The following is a 21,667-nucleotide window of genomic DNA, read 5'->3' as shown; positions in this document are numbered from 1 at the left end:
AGGAGGTGGAGGAGGAGGAGGAGGAGGAGGACGGTGGGCTGCTGACAAGGTGAGGAGACTGTGACATGTATCACAGTCTACCAACCACACCCCTAGTGTAGCGCTGTACTCTCACACAAAAAAAGACACACACACACACTACCATTTACACCTCCTCAAGTGAGTCTTATGTAACAAACTATTATATATTTCAAAGCTTTGTCAAGAAATGTTGCATGACTGTCATCATTGTTATAGTTTTCTGTCTTAAATTTGTTTGACAGCACCAATTACAGGATAGTCTTTACAAATATGAACAAATATGACAATGTCAACTGGCTGGCAACCAACCAATAAACCACAGCAAATGACAAACTACAGATTTTCCATTCAAGAGCTCTGACGTTCACTGTTGGGTCTAAAGTTAAAGATGCTATGTGTAGGATTTTTAAACATCAATATATTGTTGTCAAGTTAATTGCGATACGTTGGTATAATTAGGCTACCGTAAACAAATGAGACCATAGTGAAGACGATTAGTAGCTGCTATCTCACACCAGTGGTATTGTTAGTGCAAGTGTTTCTCAAAATTAAGACTACATTTCCCATAAACCTTGTTGCTTCCTGTCACATAGATAATGCTACTTGTCCCCTTTCCCCCTTTCTGGTGTCGCTCTGCATGCGTTTGTTTTCTCTTTCACTTTATTGAAGAGGATAAATACGTTGGAAGTGATTTTTCCATCTGCCTCTCACTCGTTACTCCATCTGCCGTTGCGAGAAACTCTGAAAGCTTTAGCTCCGTTTCCACTGGAATATCAGTGTCTCTCTTCCTCTTTTGTGCTGTAAAGCGATCCAGCAGATTTCCCACGAAATCCAACCAGTGACGCACAATGTAAAATGCAGCGTAGAGGCCGGTAGGGGCTGCCAGTCTTCTCGCTGATGATATCATTGTATACGATAATGATACTAAAGTCCCAAAATTAATGTGGTAATGATTTGTTGATGTTAAAATGCTACACATAGCACCTTTAACTGTCTAGATAAAGCGTTGTTGCATCACAATCTGGAATCTGGAATGACAGGCCTAGAGTCAAAAAATTCATCTGTATATGAGGGGGTGGGACAGCATCATTTGTCACAATGAGGTCGGTGACCCAGATTGGTTCAGGTGTCAGGTGACATCTCACTGATTGCCCCTCCCCAGCCCCCCCTCCCTTTCCTCTCTCCTCCTCAGCTCTATCTCTACCCCCAGGAGGCATATCCATGTCACCCTGCTGCACAGGTACGCTACTGTCGCAGGATCAGTGAGCTATAACAGCCAGCCAGCTCCCCGCCTGCTCTGCTGTCCCATCGCCTGCCTGAAACCGAAACCAGACAGTAAGCTACACAGCTGATGCATATTCACATGTGTAACAACTACTATAGGTCTCTTTATATGTGCAACAAGTAGTTTGCTCGTCGAGCAGCACTAATGGAGCGGACATGACAAGAGAACATGGAAGTTACAGGTAGCCATGTTGAATCTGCACACAGAGCCTCACAGTTCTCACGGGCGCCCAGCACAGTCATGTCTTTGACCTTTAATGCAAATTGCCTGAGGCAAATGAATGAGTCTGTCTCTCTCTCTTGTTCTCCTTATATGCTCTCTCTCACACACCCATGCACAGGTGCAAACACAACATGAACAAGTGCCCTCTTTCTTTCTCTCTCTTTCTCTCTCTATCTGTCCATCTCTCTGTCTCCTCTATTTCAATACAATTTCAATTCATTATGCTTTATTTAAAATGTACAATATTGCCAAAGCTTCAATTAAAATAGGTGATATGATAAATTACAGTATAATAAAGTAACAATTAATCCCTGCTCTTCCCTTTGTATCAGTGTGTGTGTGTGTGTGTGTGTGTGTGTGTGCGTGTCTCTCTCTTTAGTAGTGAATCTGGGTTGCTGACTCAGCTCCCACACCCACACCCTCCACTGCAGAGTATCAGTAGATCTTAAGTGTGTGCAACTAGTGTTTGTATATACACTGAACAAAAATATAAATGCAACACTTTTGATTTTGCTCCCATTTTTCATGAGTTGAAATAAAAGATCTAAGACTTTTTCTATGCACACAAAAGGGTTATTTTTCTCAAATTTTGTTCACAGATTTGTTTAAATCTGTGTTAGTGAGCACTTCTCCTTTGCCAAGATAATCCATCCACCTGACAGGTGTGGCATATCAAGATGCTGATTAAACAGTATGATTATTGCACAGGTGTGCCTTTATATTTTTGTTCAGTGTTTACTTATATATATATAAAAAATCTATCCCAGATAAATGAGTCAGATGAAAAGTCTGAAGTTTGAAAAGAAATCAGTATAAAGGACGCTCAGATGCAGTCCCTCTGTCTTCTCTCATTTTGTGGCAGTCAGATATTTCTGGCTGCAAGAGGGGCTGTTTCTCCTGCAACCATCAAGATTTTGAATTTTTCTAAACCATTAAAATGGAGCAAATCTGCCATTCATTTCACAATTTTCAGCATGGAGAGACTCTCTTACTGAAGAGTGTCACATATGAGGAAGAGGTGTGTCTCTGTCTCTGTCTCTCTGTCTCAAACAGTGACCACATGCCTCACAATGCCTCACCACAAACCTTTATACCTTTTTTTTTTTTTATTTATTTTTTTTACATTTTACTCCTTTTAGCTCTCTCTCTCTCTCTCTCTCTCTCTCTCCACCCCTTGCTCACACAGGTGCAGGCATGGATGGGATAGGATGTTCACTATGCCACTAGCCCGGAGGGTGTTAAGCAGAGACACTACAGGACCACACCCATGAACCGGCTGCACTTTGTTCGTTTAGTGAACTCCTATATCATTAATGTAGTAATAAATGTACACAGACAGATATTTGACACCCATTAAGCTTCACTTCCAACACCCAAGTCTATCTTTTTTTAGCCTTGTGACTGAGGTCTCCACACTGCACTCACAGTTATGATTTTACACACCACTTCACACCAGCATAGACAGTCTGCATGCTCCTGATCTCTTGTAATGGCTTTCAACCCTGAGAACTGTCAGTGTTAGACAAGCAGGCGCACCCTGAACACCAATTATCGGCATTACTCATCATCACTTTTAATCCTTTTGCTTGATGATATGAAACTTTCCCTTCACACACGCACAGACACTCACGTACGTGCTCACACACACACACTGACATACAGGACATGCAAGCTAAAGAAGCCAAGGACTTGACAAGATGATGACAGCCCTAAGAGAGTGAGAAAAGAGGGAGAAAAAAAAACATTAAACCCTGCTCTTCTCAGAGAGCGTCAAAGCAAAACGAGACAATCTGTCTGTACATGCAGCGATGCTCTCTGAGTCAGCAGCGAGGGGGGGGTGAATGTCAATAGATAGTAGGATTAATAACCGGTGCTCTTCCCTTGATGGGTGTGTCTGTGGGTGTGAGGCATTCGCCCAAGGGCTTCCCTCGCCTCACCTGTGGGATAAAGAGGTGGTCCAGCAGGGTGTTCAGCTGTTGAAAGGAGTGATGGGGGACAGGTTCTGTCACACCACACTGGGAAAATGAGGAAAGAGAAGGTCTGTCCATTTTGAAAATACAAACAAGGCATGACACAGAGGGGCTTGGTTTGCAAACCCTTGATCCAACTACTCAAAGATAATGAATACAGGTTTACTTTTACAGGTTATATTTTATTCTCTGGAAATATCCTTCCATTCATTCAACTCACACACACAATTTTGAGGTTAACCTTAACTGGCCGCCAAAGCAAAAGTGAAGGCTGTTCCAAGATGCGCTTCAGAAGGTTCTCACTTCATATGCCTAATCCTTACAAGCACATATAAGTAGGTACAGCGCATACGCACAAACGTACATGTCAGACAACATTAGGTATCCATTAATGCATCCTGCATGCCTAATCCTGTCTCCAGTAATCAGGAATGAAAAGAGATGAGAGAGGGTGGGAACACTGGGCCTACGCCTCTGATACACACCCATGCCTCGATTTAAACTCATTCAGCTAAAGTACACAATTAAAAAAACTCTCCCTCACGCACACAAACATACATAAAGTGTGGCGCATTCTATGATTAGTTTTATACTTCTCATATGCGTTTATGCTGTATGTCAAATGTGCACAAGACTGCATCACTGTGTCCTTCTTATGTTTCTGTCTTTAGTTGTATCTTATGTTTCTGTCTTAAGTTATAGCTTCACCTGAGGCGTAGACTAACCATAAAAACATGCAGACACATGAAGTTCAAGTTCAGCAACTCATCATCGTAAGCGTCACCAAAACACTCTGGTCTTCAGCTCAACTCACTGTGCTGCAAAATAGGACACAGACCAGCAGTGGAATGCAGGTTTGGCAAAAGATTAGTATCTGTGAGAGTTTTATTTGTTATCCAGGCAAAGGCGTGTTCTCAAATTACATTTGCCATAAGGCATAACATAATGACAAGGGTGGGACTGAATTACTCGGGGTTTTTTTGTCCCTGAGAAAAAATGTTAGGACAGTTAATTACAATTATGAATCACTCACAGTAATCTCACGTTAACTCCAAGACTAACTCGATAGTATAGAGTATGTGTGTGTATGAGCTGGAATCATCATCATATCTCAAGCAATGATGGGTGAAGATTCTTCTGCACCCTGTCATTCACACGAGGAACACAAGCCTGCAATTATGTTTGAGCTAATGGAAAACAACTGTCTGCAGTAAATCACAAACACCAAACAAACAAACCATGATCTGCCCTTTTCTCCTTCTCTCGCTCCATTCCTCCCTCACTTTCACTTACACATGCATGCCCATACAGCGCATAGAACTCCCAGTCCCAAACACACACAAACACACACACACACACACACACACACACAAACACACACACACACACACACACACACACACACACGCACACACACGTGTTAGATTCCTCAACAGCTGCTGAGTTCATTGGAGCAGGGTGGTTAGTAGGGAGACAGTCCTTAAACTGGAGGGTCTGGGTTCAGGCTCCTGTGTCGATACTGAATCAACACCATCACATTATTATATTACTATTCAAGCTAGTAGAGTGTATCAGGTCAAAGTCAAGGAGATGTGCTTATATAGAGATGTGCCTGTATGTGCTGCTTCTGTACAAAGGAATGCTTGTAAAATGTTAGACATGACTAGTCTTGATCCAGAAACCACACAAATCCCATACTGTGCATCTTTGTTATTCATTTGTGCAGACTCTGTAAATCATTATTTCTATTGCATGCCGTTTACATGCAAATGTAAATTAAGAGGCAAAATTACCTCTGCTGGGCAAAGAATTAAGGGTGGAGTGTGAGTTTGTGTGTGTGCATGGGAGAGAGAGAGAGAGAGAGAGAGAGAGAGAGAGAGAGAAAGTGTGTCTTGTACTTCATTCTTGTGACAATGTCTGTGATGTCTGTGACAAATTTCTCAATGTTGTATGCCTGAAATTTTCCACCATGACAGCCATTTCAATGTGTGCAAGAAGGTGACATCTCCTACCATTTTTACTGCATCCAGCTAAAGACCATATGCCAAACAATGAAGTTGATTTTTTTTCATTTAATTTTAATGGGTGGTTTAACAGGTCAGGTTTAAGTTACATTTGTGGCACACTGCCAGACAAATTCACAATCTCATAATTTCTGATTCAGTTTGATAAATGCAAAAAATGCAAAAAAACAAAACAAAACAAAATCATCAACATTTTACCTGATTCATATGAACAAAACATAATTTTGAACACTTTAAATATACCCATGCTGGAATGACAGGTACCTTTCCTTGTACTAAGTGTAACTAAGGACAACTGGCATCACACATACATGGCTCATCCGGATCACATGACAAGTTGAGAAAGATAATAGGTGTGAATAAAATAAGAGAAACATGTCAAAATAAAACATTAATTCAAATTAGGGCAGTTTTGCATTCGTTTCTGCATCTTTTCCCATTGATCATACCTATTTTAAAACAATACAGTTCATTTTGAGTATCTAGGAGAGTAATTGTAAAACTCAACCAAGTTTCTGTCATTGAAGAAGAGCTGTCAAACTTGTTTTTCCAATGAACCCCGCCCACATCTTTGGCTAGAGGCGTGTGTTTAGGTAGTGTGTGTGTGTGTGTGTGTGTGTGTGTGTGTGTATTGTCAGTAAGATAACTTTTGAAATAAATGTGAGCCGTCCATATAAAGTGAGTGAGATGCAAGTTGCTGGTTGCCTATAGCAGAGATTCCACTAAGTGCAACACTTGACCTCGCAGCACTTTGCATTGAAGCCCCGTGACCTTAATGACCCTATCAGTCAATACTGAGGGAGATAAAGCCACTTAACACTTCAAAAATGTCAGGTGGTTAGGTGGCTTTCCACAACTGGCACACACACACACACACACACACACACACACACACACACACACACACAACTGTACCTACACAAAACAAGAAATTTCACTCAGAAGCACTATGTTTCAAAATAATGTATACAAAAAATGGCCAAGAAATGTGTTTGTAGGCTACATGTAGATCATTTGATATCTTTGGAGTGATTAAAATGTTTTTTGAAAATACTTGCAAATTAGTGCAACAGCAAATTTATAGAAAGCAAACGTCCAAAATACAATGACACGGTGTTTGTACATTTTGAAACTTAGCCCATCACACATACACACCCACACACACACCCACACACACTCACATACACACACAGTGTTGCCTCCAGCTGAGTTGGAAGGGGCGGGACGTGCAGAGAAAAGCTGTTTTGCCCAGCAGGTTGGGGGGAGAGAGAGAGGTGTGGTCATGAAGATCCAAAACCGGTCCTCGCCTGTGTGTGGCTGCAGTCTGCACCAGAGGGACGCTCGGCCCCGGGCGGACAGGTGGAGAGAGGCAGAGCGCCATCACCACAGCCTGCCTCGCTTCGCTGCGCTGCGCTGCTGCCGCTCTCCTACTCCACTTCGGAGTTTTTCTTCCACAGAGTTATCATCACTGTTTTGTTTTTGTTTTCGAAGTGAAAATGAGTATGTACGGGTCCCAGAAGGGGCTGCACACCAGCCGCAGGGCCGGGTCCAGAGGCGACCTGACCGCCGGAGGAACTTATCAATACGCACGGAGCGAGGTCGTGCACGGCGGCGGTAATGGATACGGGCCTCCGGACCCCTACATGGACGGATACAACACTTACACTTTTTCAAAGGCCTCTATGGGAGGTGGAATGGCCGGCGGAATGGGAGGCGGAATGGCCGGCGGAATGGCCGGCGGAATGGGAGGCGGAATGGGGTAAGACTTTTTATAATTTGGTGCATTGTACAGCTTTATATAGGCGCTTTTGTCAGTGCCACCTGTTGCCTGTTTCTGCTAACCTGGGGACATTTTGTTGACACTCTAGGAAGGATAGATGACATGCAAAGAGGCTGTCATTAAATATTAACTCAGACTACCTGTTGCTCTGTTTGCCTGGTATTCATTCCAGCCCTGCAAACCCCGAGGAGACAGAATATGAATAGTCTACAGAAAAGCTTTTGCAGAGCTAAAGAACCTAATTTATCAAGCAAATAGACTACAAGATTCTAGACGAAGACGTTTGCACGAAAGCCATTTTAATATGTGCAGGGAAAAGCTCCGAGTGTTTGAAACAATCTGACATCTACATTCAATGTTTCATTGTTGAGTCTTGGCCCAGGATTTCCTAATCTTAAATGCTTTACACAAATATTGATAAATAATGGACAATGCCTCCATACAAGCTGAAGTAGGCTTGCAGGTTTGTGATTTAGTGATAGATAGACCTACATTAACAATCACACAGTTGTTTGAGTTACATTATTATAATAAGATATATAATGCATTATAAAAGTGGTTATAAGGAGTGCATTTATAAGTTGCTGTTTGCAGTAGGAGTTACCATATCACTTCACCTTATAATAACAATACTTGATAGTGCACAGTGACTGTCAGTAGCCGATAATGCATCATGAAATGTGGTTGCACTATAACCTAACTTGTAATAAATTACTTAATAACGCATTATACCTGTGGTGCTTTGCTGTGTTTTGTTTATTGAACAGCGTCTCCTCTGCATAGGAGCTTAAGATTCCTTTTTAACTCCCTGGAGAGAAATGCTCAGCTTGATTTATTGCTCACATTGAACTGCTAAGTTCCCTTTGCCACACCAGCTTAACACGCACTCTCCATTCCTGGGACCAGTGTGTCAGTTTCAAACCTTGCACACTATTACACATAGAGAAAATAGGTCATCGTGGTCATTCAGAAAGGGCAGAAAGAGCATTTGGCCTACATGACCGCCAGTTGTTTGACAACAAGGCTGAGTTGCTCCTTAAGGATGAATGACGTTGCAACTTAAGAGAGTGAAGATAGTGAAGGCATGTGCCACTGAGTTTGATACACAGGACAAAGGTCCAAATTGTGTGGTCCTGATAGTGATGGTGGTGGTGACGACGATGATAACAGAGTTTAAGATGAAGATGATGATGATGATGATAATTACCTCGATGCTGATGAGTTTACTCGCTGGTTCTCTGCAGTGGATCTGCCCTTGGTTCCATCCACCAGAAGGCCTTCATCCTGCAGGGCCAATGCCAGGAGTACCTGAAGAAGGCCGAATACAGCCTGCAGTCTGTAAGTCATGTTTTGTCTTGTCATCTGCTACATATTAGCTGCTCTTCCGCAGCAGTGCCAATTTGGGCTTGCCAGGGCCAGGGCTCATTCAGTGGGTTGATAACATAAAAGCAAAAGCATTTCATATTGTTTGTTTGTTGATAAATTGTTTCTGTTGGCAAAAGATGCCAAAAGAATGACAGAAATGTTGTGGTAAATTGAGTCACGCCTCTGTTAGACCATGTAATGGACACCAGACCTAATGAAAGCATTACGCTTACCTGTTGGATCAGTTTTTGGCGCCAAGCCCCTGGAGCATATTTGAATCATGACTGAATCCACTGATAGTATTCAGTTGTCAAAGTAGCTTCTGCAAACATTTAAGTTACACACACACTTCTTCAATTCAATCTTGAGCAACTCCTTGTGAATAATTTGTTTTCTGCAAAGTTCACTAGAAGTGTCAGACCCAGCATTGCATTCTTGAATGGCATGGGTATGTGATTTATGATTTATTGCAATCCGTTGACATTAGCTTTGACCACTCCTCACACCTGTGTGACTGCAGTGGAGTGAAATATGTGAGATACTGTGTATCACTCTCATGCCTTCCTTTCCAAAGGGTGATGTTTCAAAAAAAGGGAAAGGTCCAGTATTATGGTCTTTCTCTGGAATTCTCTGTCTGGGATTGTGAAATGTTTGGCATGCCCGTGCAAGTGATCACACATGAAAAGAAAGTGCAAATGTCTGGCATTCTGTCAATTCTAAAAACCCAAGCTGAAATTTGGAACATGCTAAAAAAAACAATTATCCCTGAACAAACACATACAGCAGAAGAAAAATCACACCGCACAGAGATTGTCACCAAGAAAACTAGAGGTAATGTTTTCACCCGCGTCTATGTTTGTCCACGATTTGCACAAAACTTGGTATCAAGTCAAGTCAAGCAGATTTATTGTCATTCAACCATATACAGTGCTCAGTATACAGACGAACAAAATGTATGTATGAGGGTTGGTTATGGGCCAAGGAAAAACTGATGAACTTTTCATGTGGATTGGCCAAAAGGGGGTGTGGTGGTGGGCGTGGCATATCACCAAAAGGTGCATAACTTCCTTGCGGGGTGTTGTCAGAGGTCTGTGATCTACTGAGAACATTTTCTAGTATGTATATTTTTCTTTTTGTGCAGCCGTTTTTGTGTGCCTGTTTGAATGTTATGCTTGTGCCTTGTAGGGCAATGCTGCAGGTGATGCAGAGCGCTACATGGCCATGGCCAAAGAGACCATAGACCAGCTGAAGAGCTGTGCTGTGGACCTGAGACAGATGGGCCAGCCAAATGACAACGTAGTCAGGACGTAAGGAAGATGGAAACCACTCTGTTCTACTGCTTTCTGCCTCCTCTCTCTCTCCTTCTCTCTTCTGATTGGTCTCTTTTTCTGTCTCTAAACCAAATGGTACCTATATAAATCTTACTAAATGTCCCCTCTCTCCTCCCAATCCCTCTGCCCAGTGTGGAGATGTGCAGGGACCAGCTGAAGGGGGTACACATGGCCATCAGTGGCACCCTGCGGAGGAACCGGGGCAGCAGAGGGAGTGCTGGAGGCTGGGAAGATCCTGGAAGGAGCTTCACCGAGGCTGTCGCCTGGATTGGACAGCAGAAGGTATGCGCGCACACACACACACACACACACACACACATGCACAAATGCACGTACACATGCATGCACGCCCACACACACACACACACACACACACACACACACACACGCACGCACAAATCCACATTCACACGCATGCACGGCCACACAGACATATAAGGAAACAAGGAAAATGCGCGCGCACACACACACATACACACACACACAAGATCTTGTGGTAATTATCCCCACTTTGTCTGCTTTTACAGTTATGTACCCTTAAAAGTGCACAAATCACACACAGCTGTACCATAATCTATGCATACAGGTCAAGTATAATTTAGAGATGAAAGCATTTTTTCTGCTATGCGATGTCAAAGACACCGGGTTGGGGCGGTAAAGTATGCTTTTAGCGAGTCCATCTGCCACTAACAGCCATAAATTTTATGAGAAATGAAAAAAACAAAAAATACAACTACCACGCGCACACCCACACACACACACACAGAAAGAGAAATAGAAGTCAAAACAAGGCAATGTTCTTGTCTTTAAGGCTCAGACTGCTTGTCTGCTGATAGATTCCTGAGATGTTTGCCCTCAGGTGGTTCTTAGTGTTATATCAGGGATATGTAAAATATTCATGATCGAGCTTGTTTCTCTGCCACCACCTGCTGGTAGCAATAAGCCCATATCAGACAAACCTTTGCACATAAGAAACTATTTTGACTGAAAGTGTGTGTGTGTGTGTGTTGAGAGCGAGGGGTGGGTCGGTTGTTCGGTTGGTTTGGCTGTCTACCTCATAGGCAACTCAATCCTTTAGCTGTACCAATATGCTATACTTGTGTGTAATTCTTTTCTGCAGTGGTGTGCGCTGATGAAATGGCTTTTTGTTTGTGTTTCAGCGTCTGATTGAGACCGCTTCCTGGGGAGAAGATCCTGCCGCCATCGAGCAGCAGCTCATCAGCCACCAGAAGTTCCACAGCTCCATCCAGAGGAGCAATGAGGTGGACCGCGCCCGGGACGAACTGGTGCGTCCCGTCCACTCAAGTAGACTCATGTAGACTAGCATGCACATTATCACAGCATTTCAGTGTTTCAGTGTGCTTCATGCTTGCATTTGTTTTAATTTGTTTGTTTTTTGTTTTAATTACCCATGAAAAATCCATTTTACTAAGCGAATATAGCAAAAGTGGGTAAAATATGTTGAATATGAAAGCAACCTACAGGAGCTATAGAATGTAGCTAATGATTAATATCACAAATCATTTGATTTTGACATATGTAGAGGAAATACTTGATGGGCTACCTCATGTTCTGTATTTTAAAGAAAACCTCACCAACTCAAGTTGATTCTCTTTCTATAGGTTCAGAAAGGTGACAAAGCAAGTCTTCACGCTCTGGATCAGGAATGGGACAGTCTACAGGTGAAACAAAGAGAAATGCTCTCTTACTACACCCATCACTAATGGGGTTTATGTGTGTCTACTTTCAGTTAAATTGTTGGCCTTGTATTTCAGCTCAGTTTCTTTTTTTTTGCTAGCAAATGTCGTTTAGTCGGACCCAGCAGCTACGAGAGCTGCAGCAGATCATCGAGGAAATCTCCAAGGAAATCATGTGGGTGAATGACAGGGAGGAGGAGGAGCTGGTCTTTGACTGGGGAGACAAGAACATCGACCAGTACATCCCAAGGAAGCAGGAGAGCTACTCGGTCAGTAAAACGTATATAAGTAAAGGGTCAAAAGATCACTGGGAACATGAGGAGAGAAATGGCATCAGTTGGATCCCTTAACGCTACAGAGATCCATGTTTCAATTTCAATTTCTTAAGAGCTTCATTTTAGTTAATTAACGCTCTTGGCAATCCTGGGAGCCTAAATTACACTGACATTCTTTATAAAATTAATCTGCATTTCATAAGGGAGCAATCATCTGCTTTAGATTAGGCTCTGGCAGCGATGGAGCCAACCACTTAGGCAACGAAGCCACAGAGTGTTTCTCCAGTTGCATTCATAGACCTCCTGATGTTTTCTGTGTCCCTAGTGTTTTGTAAACCTCTTGTTGTGTAACAGAAACTGATGAGTGCCTTGGAGGACAAGGAGAAGGACCTGAATAAACTCAAAACCAAAGTGGATATCGTCCTGAAGAACAACCACCCAGCCTCAGACAAGATCGAGGTGTGGACAGATCTGTTAATCAGTATCAACCCAACAGTCATAGCCGTTTTGTAAACATGTATTTATCCAGGTCATATTTTTTACAATTAGAAACTGTACAGTTTTTTATATATCTTCTTTCACTCCTTCATTCTTCTGTCTGTGTTTGTGCGTTTCTTCCTCAGGCCTACATGGATACTCTGCAGACTCAGTGGAGCTGGCTCCTTCAAATCACCAAGTGCATCGATGTTCATCTGAAGGAGAATGCAGCTTACAGCCAGGTAACATGCAAATACACACAACATAACTACATGTGACCTGACACATGTACACACACACACACACACACACACACTGACAAACCCTTCATGATCCCCTGGCAGCATGCCCGCTGTACATTATGGTGAAACTCTGAGTATTCAGACAAACGAGATCAGTGTTTCCTCTGTATTTATTTAGCAGTGTTGTGCTACCACAGCAAGGACATTACCACCACTGCTAAATTTAATGTGAAATTAACATTAGCATTGTCATTTAGTTTTACTGTCAACTAAAGCGTAAGTGTAATCCAAATGTCTTAGAAGTAATGATTTTATTTTGATTAAAAAACATTTTTAGCACTACAACCACAACTTGAAACATAAAGGACAAACAGCGACAGATATGGGACAAAACTAGAATTATGCCCCCAAGCACCACAGCTGCATAAAATCACAGAGGAAACACAGTACATAATGAATATTTAGGCATTTTATTTAACTGTAACATTTAATTGTTTGAATAGTTCTTCAAGGAGGCCAATGAGACATACAGTACCCTGCAGAAGGAACATGAGACAGTCCGGAAGAAGTTCACCTGTGACAAGAACACTTCCCTGGATAACCTGCTGGATCTGCTCAGGGGATTGGAGGTAAGGCAGCTTCAACTACTGACAGCAGACCAGTTGAAATGAAAATGATGAACTGAAATTTAGTATAGACAACAGTTGGTCCTAATGACACTCATCTTGTGAGTCACTTTCTTTCCCAGAGAAAGAAGGAGAGGATCATGGAGAACAAGAGGCAGGTCCAACACCTGGTCAGCAAGTCCAAGAGCATCGTGAGGCTGAAACCCAGAAACCCAGAGGAGAAGAGCAGCAGCACGGTCGTAGTCAAGTCCCTGTGTGACTTCAAACAAGACCAGGTCAGTCTCTGTCACGCTCGCTCGACATTCTCACAAATATGTATGAAGGCGCTAACTCACGCATATACACAGTGGGCAATATGTTCAGATTTAACCAGGGGGAGAGTCAGCAGGGAAATTGTCGTTTTCCCTCAAATGTAAACCTTCAGATGAAGAACCATTTAGTGCATTTTAAGTTTTCAGATAAGTGAAATCTCATTACATTAAAACTAAATAATTGAGTTGTTATGTAAAATCATAGTTAAAGCTTGAGGCTGTGTACTTTCAGGTGATATAAGACAGCTACTACATTTGGCTGTACAGTTGGCTAGACAAACAAATTCATAACAGACATGCAGTTGCGCTTCACACTGGGAATGCTATCTCATTTGATACCGCTCATATTCCTTCTTCAAACGCACACATACATGCCATAACGTCACACACATACACAAACACACTAATAAAATATATTTTCATGGGACTCCACAGAAGGTGATCTGCAAGGACAATGAGGGCATCCTGAAGGACAATAGCCAGCGCAGCAAGTGGCAGGTGACGGGCCCCGGGGGGCTGGATATGTTGGTGCCCTCTGTCTGCCTGCTCATACCACCACCCAATCCCCTCAGCATCAGCCTGGCCAACAAGTAAGAACACACACACATAACATGGGACTTGAAACGGGTCATATGTCTGTTTCTTTTTGGTCCTCGTGACAAAAGTTGTTTCATGAGTCTGGGTCAAGAGATAGATACAATTAATTTAAAAAATCAAGAAAAGCTTTTGCCGTGACTTAAGGTTTATGTTGTATCTGTCTGTTGTCAAAAGGAATGAGCAGTACTATGAAGCCATCCTGACGATATGGAACCAGCTCTACATCAACGTTAAGAGTCTCATCTCCTGGCAGTACTGTCTCCTGGATATTAAACGCATCAACTCCCTCACCATCTCCATGGTGAGTCTTGTCATTTAGAAACCAGACCAGCCTAGCTATTATAGCACATGGCACCAACCCCTTCACAATGATATATGATTTGAAAAGTTTTTGCCTCTGAAAAAAACAGTTGCGTAATATTTTCATATAATTTGTGGTGAAGCTTGTGTCTTCTCAATTTCTGTTGTTGTTTAGACACTAAATCATAAAATGTTGTCCTCTGTCTGTGTGTGTGTGTGTGTGTGTGTGTATGTGCATGTATGTGTGTCCAGTTGGCCCGTATGCGTCCTGAGGAGTACCGCAAAATTATCAAGAGCCTTGAGACTCACTACGAGGAGTTCAAGCTTAGCTCCCATGGCTCCCAGATGTTTGTTGATGAGGACAAGAGGAGCATTGAGAACCAATACACTGGAGCCCAGGCCCACTATGACCAACTGGTGGTGCAGCTGCCTGCTTACAGTCAGTATTGCTGAACTATACTGTACTCTAAATGTCCTTTTTTTTCCTAGCGACCCACATTTTTAAAATGTATTTTTTCTTGTGGCCCAAATGTTTCTTTTCTGGCTAGTATGCAGGGTAATTTAAATGAATTTACATTGTTTCTCATATGCTAACCTACCGTAGTTTATATCACTTAACTGGCATTGCAGGTTTTTGGAAAGGCATTGGCAACAATACAGCTAGTAGCTTTGGATTCCATTTCAACTGGATTAATTTGAGGAATCGTTTAAATCTTAGCACAACCCACTTTTGGGTCCAGTCTCTCTTTAAATCTTTAGTCTTTAACTCTAAAGCCCTTTCACAATATTAACCTGTACTGATGTCACTACTGATTTGAAAGATAATCTTGTACACATACAGGACTAGAGAATTAGAATTAGGTCTGTTTTCCTCTACCAAAACACATCCTCTGTCTTCTCTTAGGTGTGCAACAAGAACAAATAGAAGCACAGCAGGCCGAGCAGCAGCGCCAACACCAACTGATTATTATACAGCAGCAGCAGCACCAGCAGCACCAGCAGCAGGCCGCTGCTGCCGCCGCCGCCGCCGCCGAGGAGGAGGTGAGGAGGAGAGAAGAAGAAAGAAGGAGAGTGGAAGTAAGAAAAATGGAGGTGAAGAAAACAGAGGTGAAGAGAGAGGTGGTGAATAAAGAACAGGCGATCAAGAAGGAAGTAGTGAAAGTGACCAAGGCAGAGCCAGTCAAGAGGAAGATCCTAGTGTCCTCCTCCTCCTCTTCCTCCTCCTCCTACTCTTCCTCCCACAGCTTATCGGAGCTGCAAGCGCTCAGAATGAGGCTGGAGGCGGCCGAGGGATCGTTGACTCAGCACATTCACATCTGTCTGGGAGACGACGGAGTGCACGACTGTGGCCTTAGGATCGTACAGCTGGAGGTAGACACACACGCATTCACAGGAGCAAACGGAGAAGCATGTGTTAACAAGCATGAAATAATAACCTCGTCACATTTCACATACTGCCGCCATGTTGAGTTCACTGAAATAACTTTATATGTGCGTATGTTTTTCTGCAGACAGTGCAGCATGACATCGACTCTATCCGTGGGGAGTACTTGCGTCTGAAGGAGCGTATTTTGAAGGAGCTGGAGGGCATGAGTGATTCTGACAAAGCCCAGTTCCTCCGCAGTGAGGTTGGTGTAATCAACCAAAGACTGGGCAGTCTAGAGAGCAGCTCGTCAGCCTACCTACAGAGGTAGGCCTACACACACACACACACACACACATCCTCTCTCTCAGTTTCTCTCTCTCTCTCACACACACACACACGCACACACACGCACAATTAAACTAACAAATAAAAAGGAGCTACTCCAACAAATATGCATACCTCTCACACATCACTTAGAAATGAAAATTTAATGCACTGTACCTCATCTTTGTGAAAGCTAAGTTTCTCTCCACCTCCCTCCTCTCTTTCTCTCCGTCAGGCTACGGGCTCTAAGGGATCTGCTGGAGAGTGTGGTGCGGGCTGAGGACATAGTGAAAGTTCATGAGGCCAGACTGACGGAGAAAGAGACAACTTCCCTGTCGCCTGGTGAAGTGGAGGATTACATGTTCACCCTGAAGGTACTGCATAACGCATTGCTTATTGTAGAAATCACGGCAGTTTTGCAACAAGCAATTTGGCTTGGTGTTTTAGTTAGCTTATTACTGATATTACATGTGATAAAGCATCAGGTGTGCAAACTATCTTTTTTCTAGCTATTTCTCCTGCACCATGTACACATGGCTATTGCACTCGGCTGCATACCTGGCAGGCTGCAGCTGGGACAGAATACCAGTGCCTGTTAGTGCATGGCTCAGTGATGCCGCCCATCAGTTTGAATTAGAGAAGCTGGTGGCATATCAAAGCTTCTGTGAGAGGGGTTCACGTAATGGATTTAATAAGGCCAGGAGGTTCCATCCTGTTGCTATTCATATCTCATGATTCTCCATTGTTACAATACATTTAACAGGTGCCCTTCTGTATACCGATAGCTGGCTTGGCACGCCACTTTTGACTGGCGTTTCATGCATTTTGGTTGTGTGTAGAACATGAAGGCAGAGTTGGATCAGAAGAGGGACGTTTTTGCCTCCATGGAGGCAGAGCTGAGCAAGGTGAGCCATTGGAACGGCCAAGTGTGCGGACCCAACCACAGGTGTGACATGATGCTGTCCAAATACAGTGAGCAGGTTGGCCTGCTGTCAGACCGCTGGAAACGCATCCGGAGCCAGATGGACTCCAGGTACGTCTCCATCTCTCACGCAGCCACGCTCACACACACGTACAAACACCCACAGTCACACACACACACTTACTTGTACTTCCTTTCTCAGGCTTCAGGATCTGGAGTTGTATCTGCCTCAGCTGCAGCACTACAAGCGAACCAGTACCTCCCTCAGTGAGTGGATTAGTACCACACGGAAAAGACAGGATTCCCTGCAGGCCACCAAGATAGAAGACCTCCAATCTCTCAGTGACCGTATTAACAATCAGAAGGTCTGCTGTTCAGCTCTTCATTACCGTCAATCAACTTGCTTACCTTGTTATCAACATTACGGGTTCATGTTCATGTGTGTTACTTCAGCAAACAACTGAACAACTGACATCTTTATATTATTGTGTTCTCAAGGCACTGAATACAGAGATTAAAGGGAAGAGGGAGACAGTGGAGAGTGTGCTGAGGGACACTGAGACTTGTGTGAACTCTATCAAGGTAAGGAGGTCTACACATATACAGGGTCATTTCAAACTCATCAAAAACTTTGCTTTTCACTTTATGTTGCTGGTACTCATTCTATGTACATAAGTGTTTTTACTATGTTTTTTCAGGACTATGAAGTGGATCTTGCCTCATACAGCTCTGGTTTGGAGACTCTGCTTAACATCCCCATCAAGAGGACCATGCTGAAGTCTCCCTCTATGGATCTTACTCAGGAGGTAACGGCACACTTAGGAAATGTAGTCTCTAACCCTGGGACCCAGGCTTATTAAAACACTGAAACAACTCTTGGCATGTGGGGACCCATCAGTAACTGGCATATCTAACTTTTGTCATTTATTTATTTATCTAGCTTAGTCCGGTTAAGATCAATGACCTTGTTTCCAAGTGACACTCGGCCATGACAGCAGCAGCACATTTACTTACAAACAGAAAAAAACAATCAAGTATTTTGTAATAAATTATATATAATCTCAGAAAGAAGGCGATACACAGAGAGAGAGAGAGAGAGAGAGAGAGAGAGAGAGAGATGGGCAGTGGCATGATACAATGAAAACAATGAATTGAGTAGTATTGACCATTTTCAGTCTAGATTCATTTTCCATCATCCAGTTTTGGTCCCAACCATTAAAGACCCTTGTTCAAACTATCACGACTAGATGAGGAGACTAGATAGATATAAATTGATTATCTGTTTACTGTGCTGATAATGTTAATGCATGATAATGATGCTGAGTATGCTGTGTCTTTGTCCCAGGCTACTCTGCTGCAGACCCGTTACATGGAGTTGCTCACCCTATCTGGTGACTACTACAAATACCTGGGAGAAATGCTCAAAAACATGGAGGAGCTCAAGGTACTGATATCATCACCTTAGGCTTCAGTAAAGTCACCATCTATTGTGTAAAATAAATTACCACTGTTGTGGAAACCTCAGAACTCTAGTTTTGATAGTTTTTTGTTGTTTTTTATTACTTTTTGTTTTAAGACAACTTGGAAGTCCTATTGTGTGCTGATTAATTTCCATTAATCTAAGACCAATGAAACCCATTCAAAACCCATTATTTCAAATATATGGTGGTCAGTCAGAAATTTGAATGTTTTTCTCAATCCCTGAAAAGTTGGCTTTTTTTTGGAGATGGAAGGATTTCATTCTATAACATTGAAATGTACTTGAATTGCTAATATGTGAAATAAATATACTTGAATCTAGCTCCACATTCATCTTTGTTGTGTCTTACTTCCAGATTCGTAACACTAGGATTGACCTGTTAGAGGAAGAGCTTCGCCTGCTGAGGGAGGACGCCCAAGACCGCAATACCAAAAACCGGTCGCTGGAGGAGGCAATTTCCCGCTACCAACTGGAGCTGTCCCAGTCCCAGGACCAGCTGCTGTCGATAGAGGAGGTTAAGAGAGACACAGCTCTGCAGTGCAGTGCCACCCAGGACAGCCTAGACTCCACTCATAGCCAGCTGGCAGACCTCCACGACCAGGTGGCTCGTCTCAACTACTTGATTGAGGAAGAAAAAAGGAAGAGAAGGCTGGCAGAGGAGCGCTACTCACAGCAGCAGGAGGAGTATGAGACGGTTCTGAGGAAGAGGCAGAAGGAGCTTGAGGGGGTGAACTGGGCCAAGATGGAGGTGGAGAAGAGTGTGGTAGACAAGGAGCGCATGGTTGAACAGCTGCGTCGGCAGCTGGCTGAGGAAGCATCGAGGATCAAGGAGCTTCAGCTGGAGATGTCAAAGGTAAGGAGCCAATGCAGTGCGGAGATCAGTAACCTAAAGCTCAGCTACGAATCCCAGATCCACATCAGTCGCACAGACATCCAGAGGCTGGCAGCCCAGAGGGCAGAAGACACAGTCGAGATCCAGCTGCAGTGTGACAGGATGGAGGCAGAGAGGAGAAATCTGGAGGAGGAGCTTATGAGGCTCCAACTGTCTATCAACCAAACTGAGGAACATAGGAGGAGGGCAGAGGAAGAGGCTCACAGTCAGCGCTCTGTTATCACAGAGGAGGGTCGCAGGAGGAGAGAATTGGAGGCTCAAGTGGAGGTGCTGATTAGGCAGAGAGAGGAGGAAAGCAGCCAGCACAGGGAGGAGCTGGATGAGGTCACTAAGAGTCTGCAGGAGAAGAATGAGCAGCTGGCCTACCTAACACACAGCCTAGAGGAGGAGACCCGCAGAAGGAGAACCACAGAGGAAGGGCAGGCTGTGCTGGAACAGACCTTGGCCCAGCTACAGCTCAAGCTGGCTAGCTCTTCCATGGCTGTGGCCCAGTTGAGGGAGTGTGAGGAGGAGCTTGGGAAGATGCGCTTGCAGCTGGAGAGGGAGGGCAGTGAGCGGAGCAGAGTTGAACAGAATGTGACCAGGTTACAGGGACGCATCAAGGACCTTCAAGTTGTCAGAGATGGGCTGGAGAGCCAGGTGGAGAATCTGAGGAAGACCAATCAAGAGGAAGTAACCAGAAGAAGGCGGGTAGAAACAGAGCTGGAACAGACCACCATGACCATGAGGGAGTACACCAGCACCATCACCACTCTACGCCACAGCCAAGAACAAGCCAATGCTTCAGAAAAGAGAGGAGAAGAGGAGCAGCATAAGTTGCAGGAGGAGCTGGAGAGGAGCTTGAGACAAAACAAGGCCTCTACAGAGCGTATGACCCAGTTGAGCGCTGAGCTGAAGGCCCTGCAGCAACAACTCCACCAGGAGCAGGCACGAGTCAAAGAGGCAAATCTCCGCAATGAGAGCCTTTACAAAACTATAGAGGAGAAGAGTAGGGCACTGAATGAGAACTCTGCTGAGCTTCAAAGGCTGAAGGAGCTGACAGAAACACTGACCAAAGAGAGGCTGAGGCTGGAGGAGGAGCTAAGGGCAATACGACATGATAAAGAGGAGCTCCTGAGATCCAAACAGGGGAGTGATGTTGAGCTGTCCTCCCAAATTACTGCCTTGGAGTTGCAGCTGCAGAGTAGCACCCGCAGCAGTCTAGACTACCAGAACCTGGTCTCAGAGCTCTCCTCAGAGAGGGAGAAACTCAAGATGGAGATAGAGAAAATACAAAAGCAGGCCATCGAGGTACATGGAAGTTTGGCACTTAGTCCTGGACTGCTCTCATCTTTCCAAATCAGAGTCCTAAGTTGGAAAAATCAAATAGCTACCACTGTCTGTAGACAAACCTTTCGCTTGCATGCTGGAACACCTATAGATGCCCTGTAGATGCCTCCTACTCTTTGACTCTGATTTGAACACATAGTCATTGTATGTGTTTAAACACATTTGCATGCCACCCATTTGCATGCAAATGTGATCTATGTCTCTGCCTGCCAACCTGCCCGACCCCCTGTCTCCCTGCCCACACTGTCCAATAATTTGCAATCAGCATGCTTTTTTGCCTTTGCTTGTTTTGTCCAGAATGATCAACCATGTCAGTGTCATCACTGCCACCAGTCCACTGGTCTAAACATACAGTGCATTCATCATTGTTTAATTGTGTTGTTTCATCCTGCATTATCTTAATCTTTTTAAGATACAATCTGCAATTTGGAAAAGCTTATTTTACACAATGTCCACTTAATTTCCACAGTTTCCTAAAAGACATTCTGGGTGCACCTGTGCACCTTGCATTTTGAGCCCACTGGATTAAGATTGGCAGTATTTAATTTCCCTTTCCGGAGCTTTACATTGTAATACTGTTGTTTTCTCAAATTGCAGATGGTAGACAGTAGCTCTCCAAATCTGAATAATGTAATAGTGTAGTTGGTCTGTTTAATTTGTGTAGTTGTGATATAAACAATGTAGTGTAGATATGGCATGTTTGTCAATATATGCAGGATTGGGAAGGTTACTTTCACAATGAAAATTATTACCTATTTGCAATTTGTAATCAATATTATATTCTACTGAATTATACTACTCAAACTGTAATGTGATTACTGTAATTCCATT

General features: G+C 43.5%; 1 protein-coding gene across 2 annotated transcripts in view; it reads left to right on the top strand.

Moving 5' to 3' along the window:
* The first annotated feature begins 6,866 nt into the window (after positions 1-6,866).
* Positions 6,867-21,667, top strand: part of dspb (desmoplakin b) — a 28,435-nt gene continuing 13,634 nt past the window's right edge. The window contains exons 1-23 of one of the 2 annotated variants that reach the window (XM_078285721.1): positions 6,867-7,281; positions 8,547-8,640; positions 9,853-9,974; positions 10,130-10,280; positions 11,159-11,284; positions 11,621-11,680; positions 11,797-11,964; positions 12,325-12,429; positions 12,594-12,689; positions 13,193-13,318; positions 13,438-13,590; positions 14,062-14,216; positions 14,398-14,524; positions 14,776-14,962; positions 15,428-15,894; positions 16,035-16,213; positions 16,449-16,587; positions 17,053-17,246; positions 17,338-17,500; positions 17,634-17,717; positions 17,834-17,941; positions 18,481-18,579; positions 18,971-20,797. In XM_078285721.1, coding sequence (XP_078141847.1) covers positions 7,019-7,281; positions 8,547-8,640; positions 9,853-9,974; positions 10,130-10,280; positions 11,159-11,284; positions 11,621-11,680; positions 11,797-11,964; positions 12,325-12,429; positions 12,594-12,689; positions 13,193-13,318; positions 13,438-13,590; positions 14,062-14,216; positions 14,398-14,524; positions 14,776-14,962; positions 15,428-15,894; positions 16,035-16,213; positions 16,449-16,587; positions 17,053-17,246; positions 17,338-17,500; positions 17,634-17,717; positions 17,834-17,941; positions 18,481-18,579; positions 18,971-20,797 — 5,193 coding nt within the window. In that variant the 5' untranslated portion in view covers positions 6,867-7,018. The remainder of the gene's footprint in view (positions 7,282-8,546; positions 8,641-9,852; positions 9,975-10,129; positions 10,281-11,158; positions 11,285-11,620; positions 11,681-11,796; positions 11,965-12,324; positions 12,430-12,593; positions 12,690-13,192; positions 13,319-13,437; positions 13,591-14,061; positions 14,217-14,397; positions 14,525-14,775; positions 14,963-15,427; positions 15,895-16,034; positions 16,214-16,448; positions 16,588-17,052; positions 17,247-17,337; positions 17,501-17,633; positions 17,718-17,833; positions 17,942-18,480; positions 18,580-18,970; positions 20,798-21,667) is intronic. The other variant, XM_078285722.1, reaches the window with a different exon arrangement.

The sequence above is a fragment of the Centroberyx gerrardi genome, chromosome 9 (genome assembly GCF_048128805.1).
Source record: "Centroberyx gerrardi isolate f3 chromosome 9, fCenGer3.hap1.cur.20231027, whole genome shotgun sequence".
NCBI lineage: Eukaryota > Metazoa > Chordata > Actinopteri > Beryciformes > Berycidae > Centroberyx > Centroberyx gerrardi.
The sequence above is the reverse complement of the archived record's forward strand: the minus strand, read 5'-3'. Positions and strand labels throughout refer to the sequence as shown.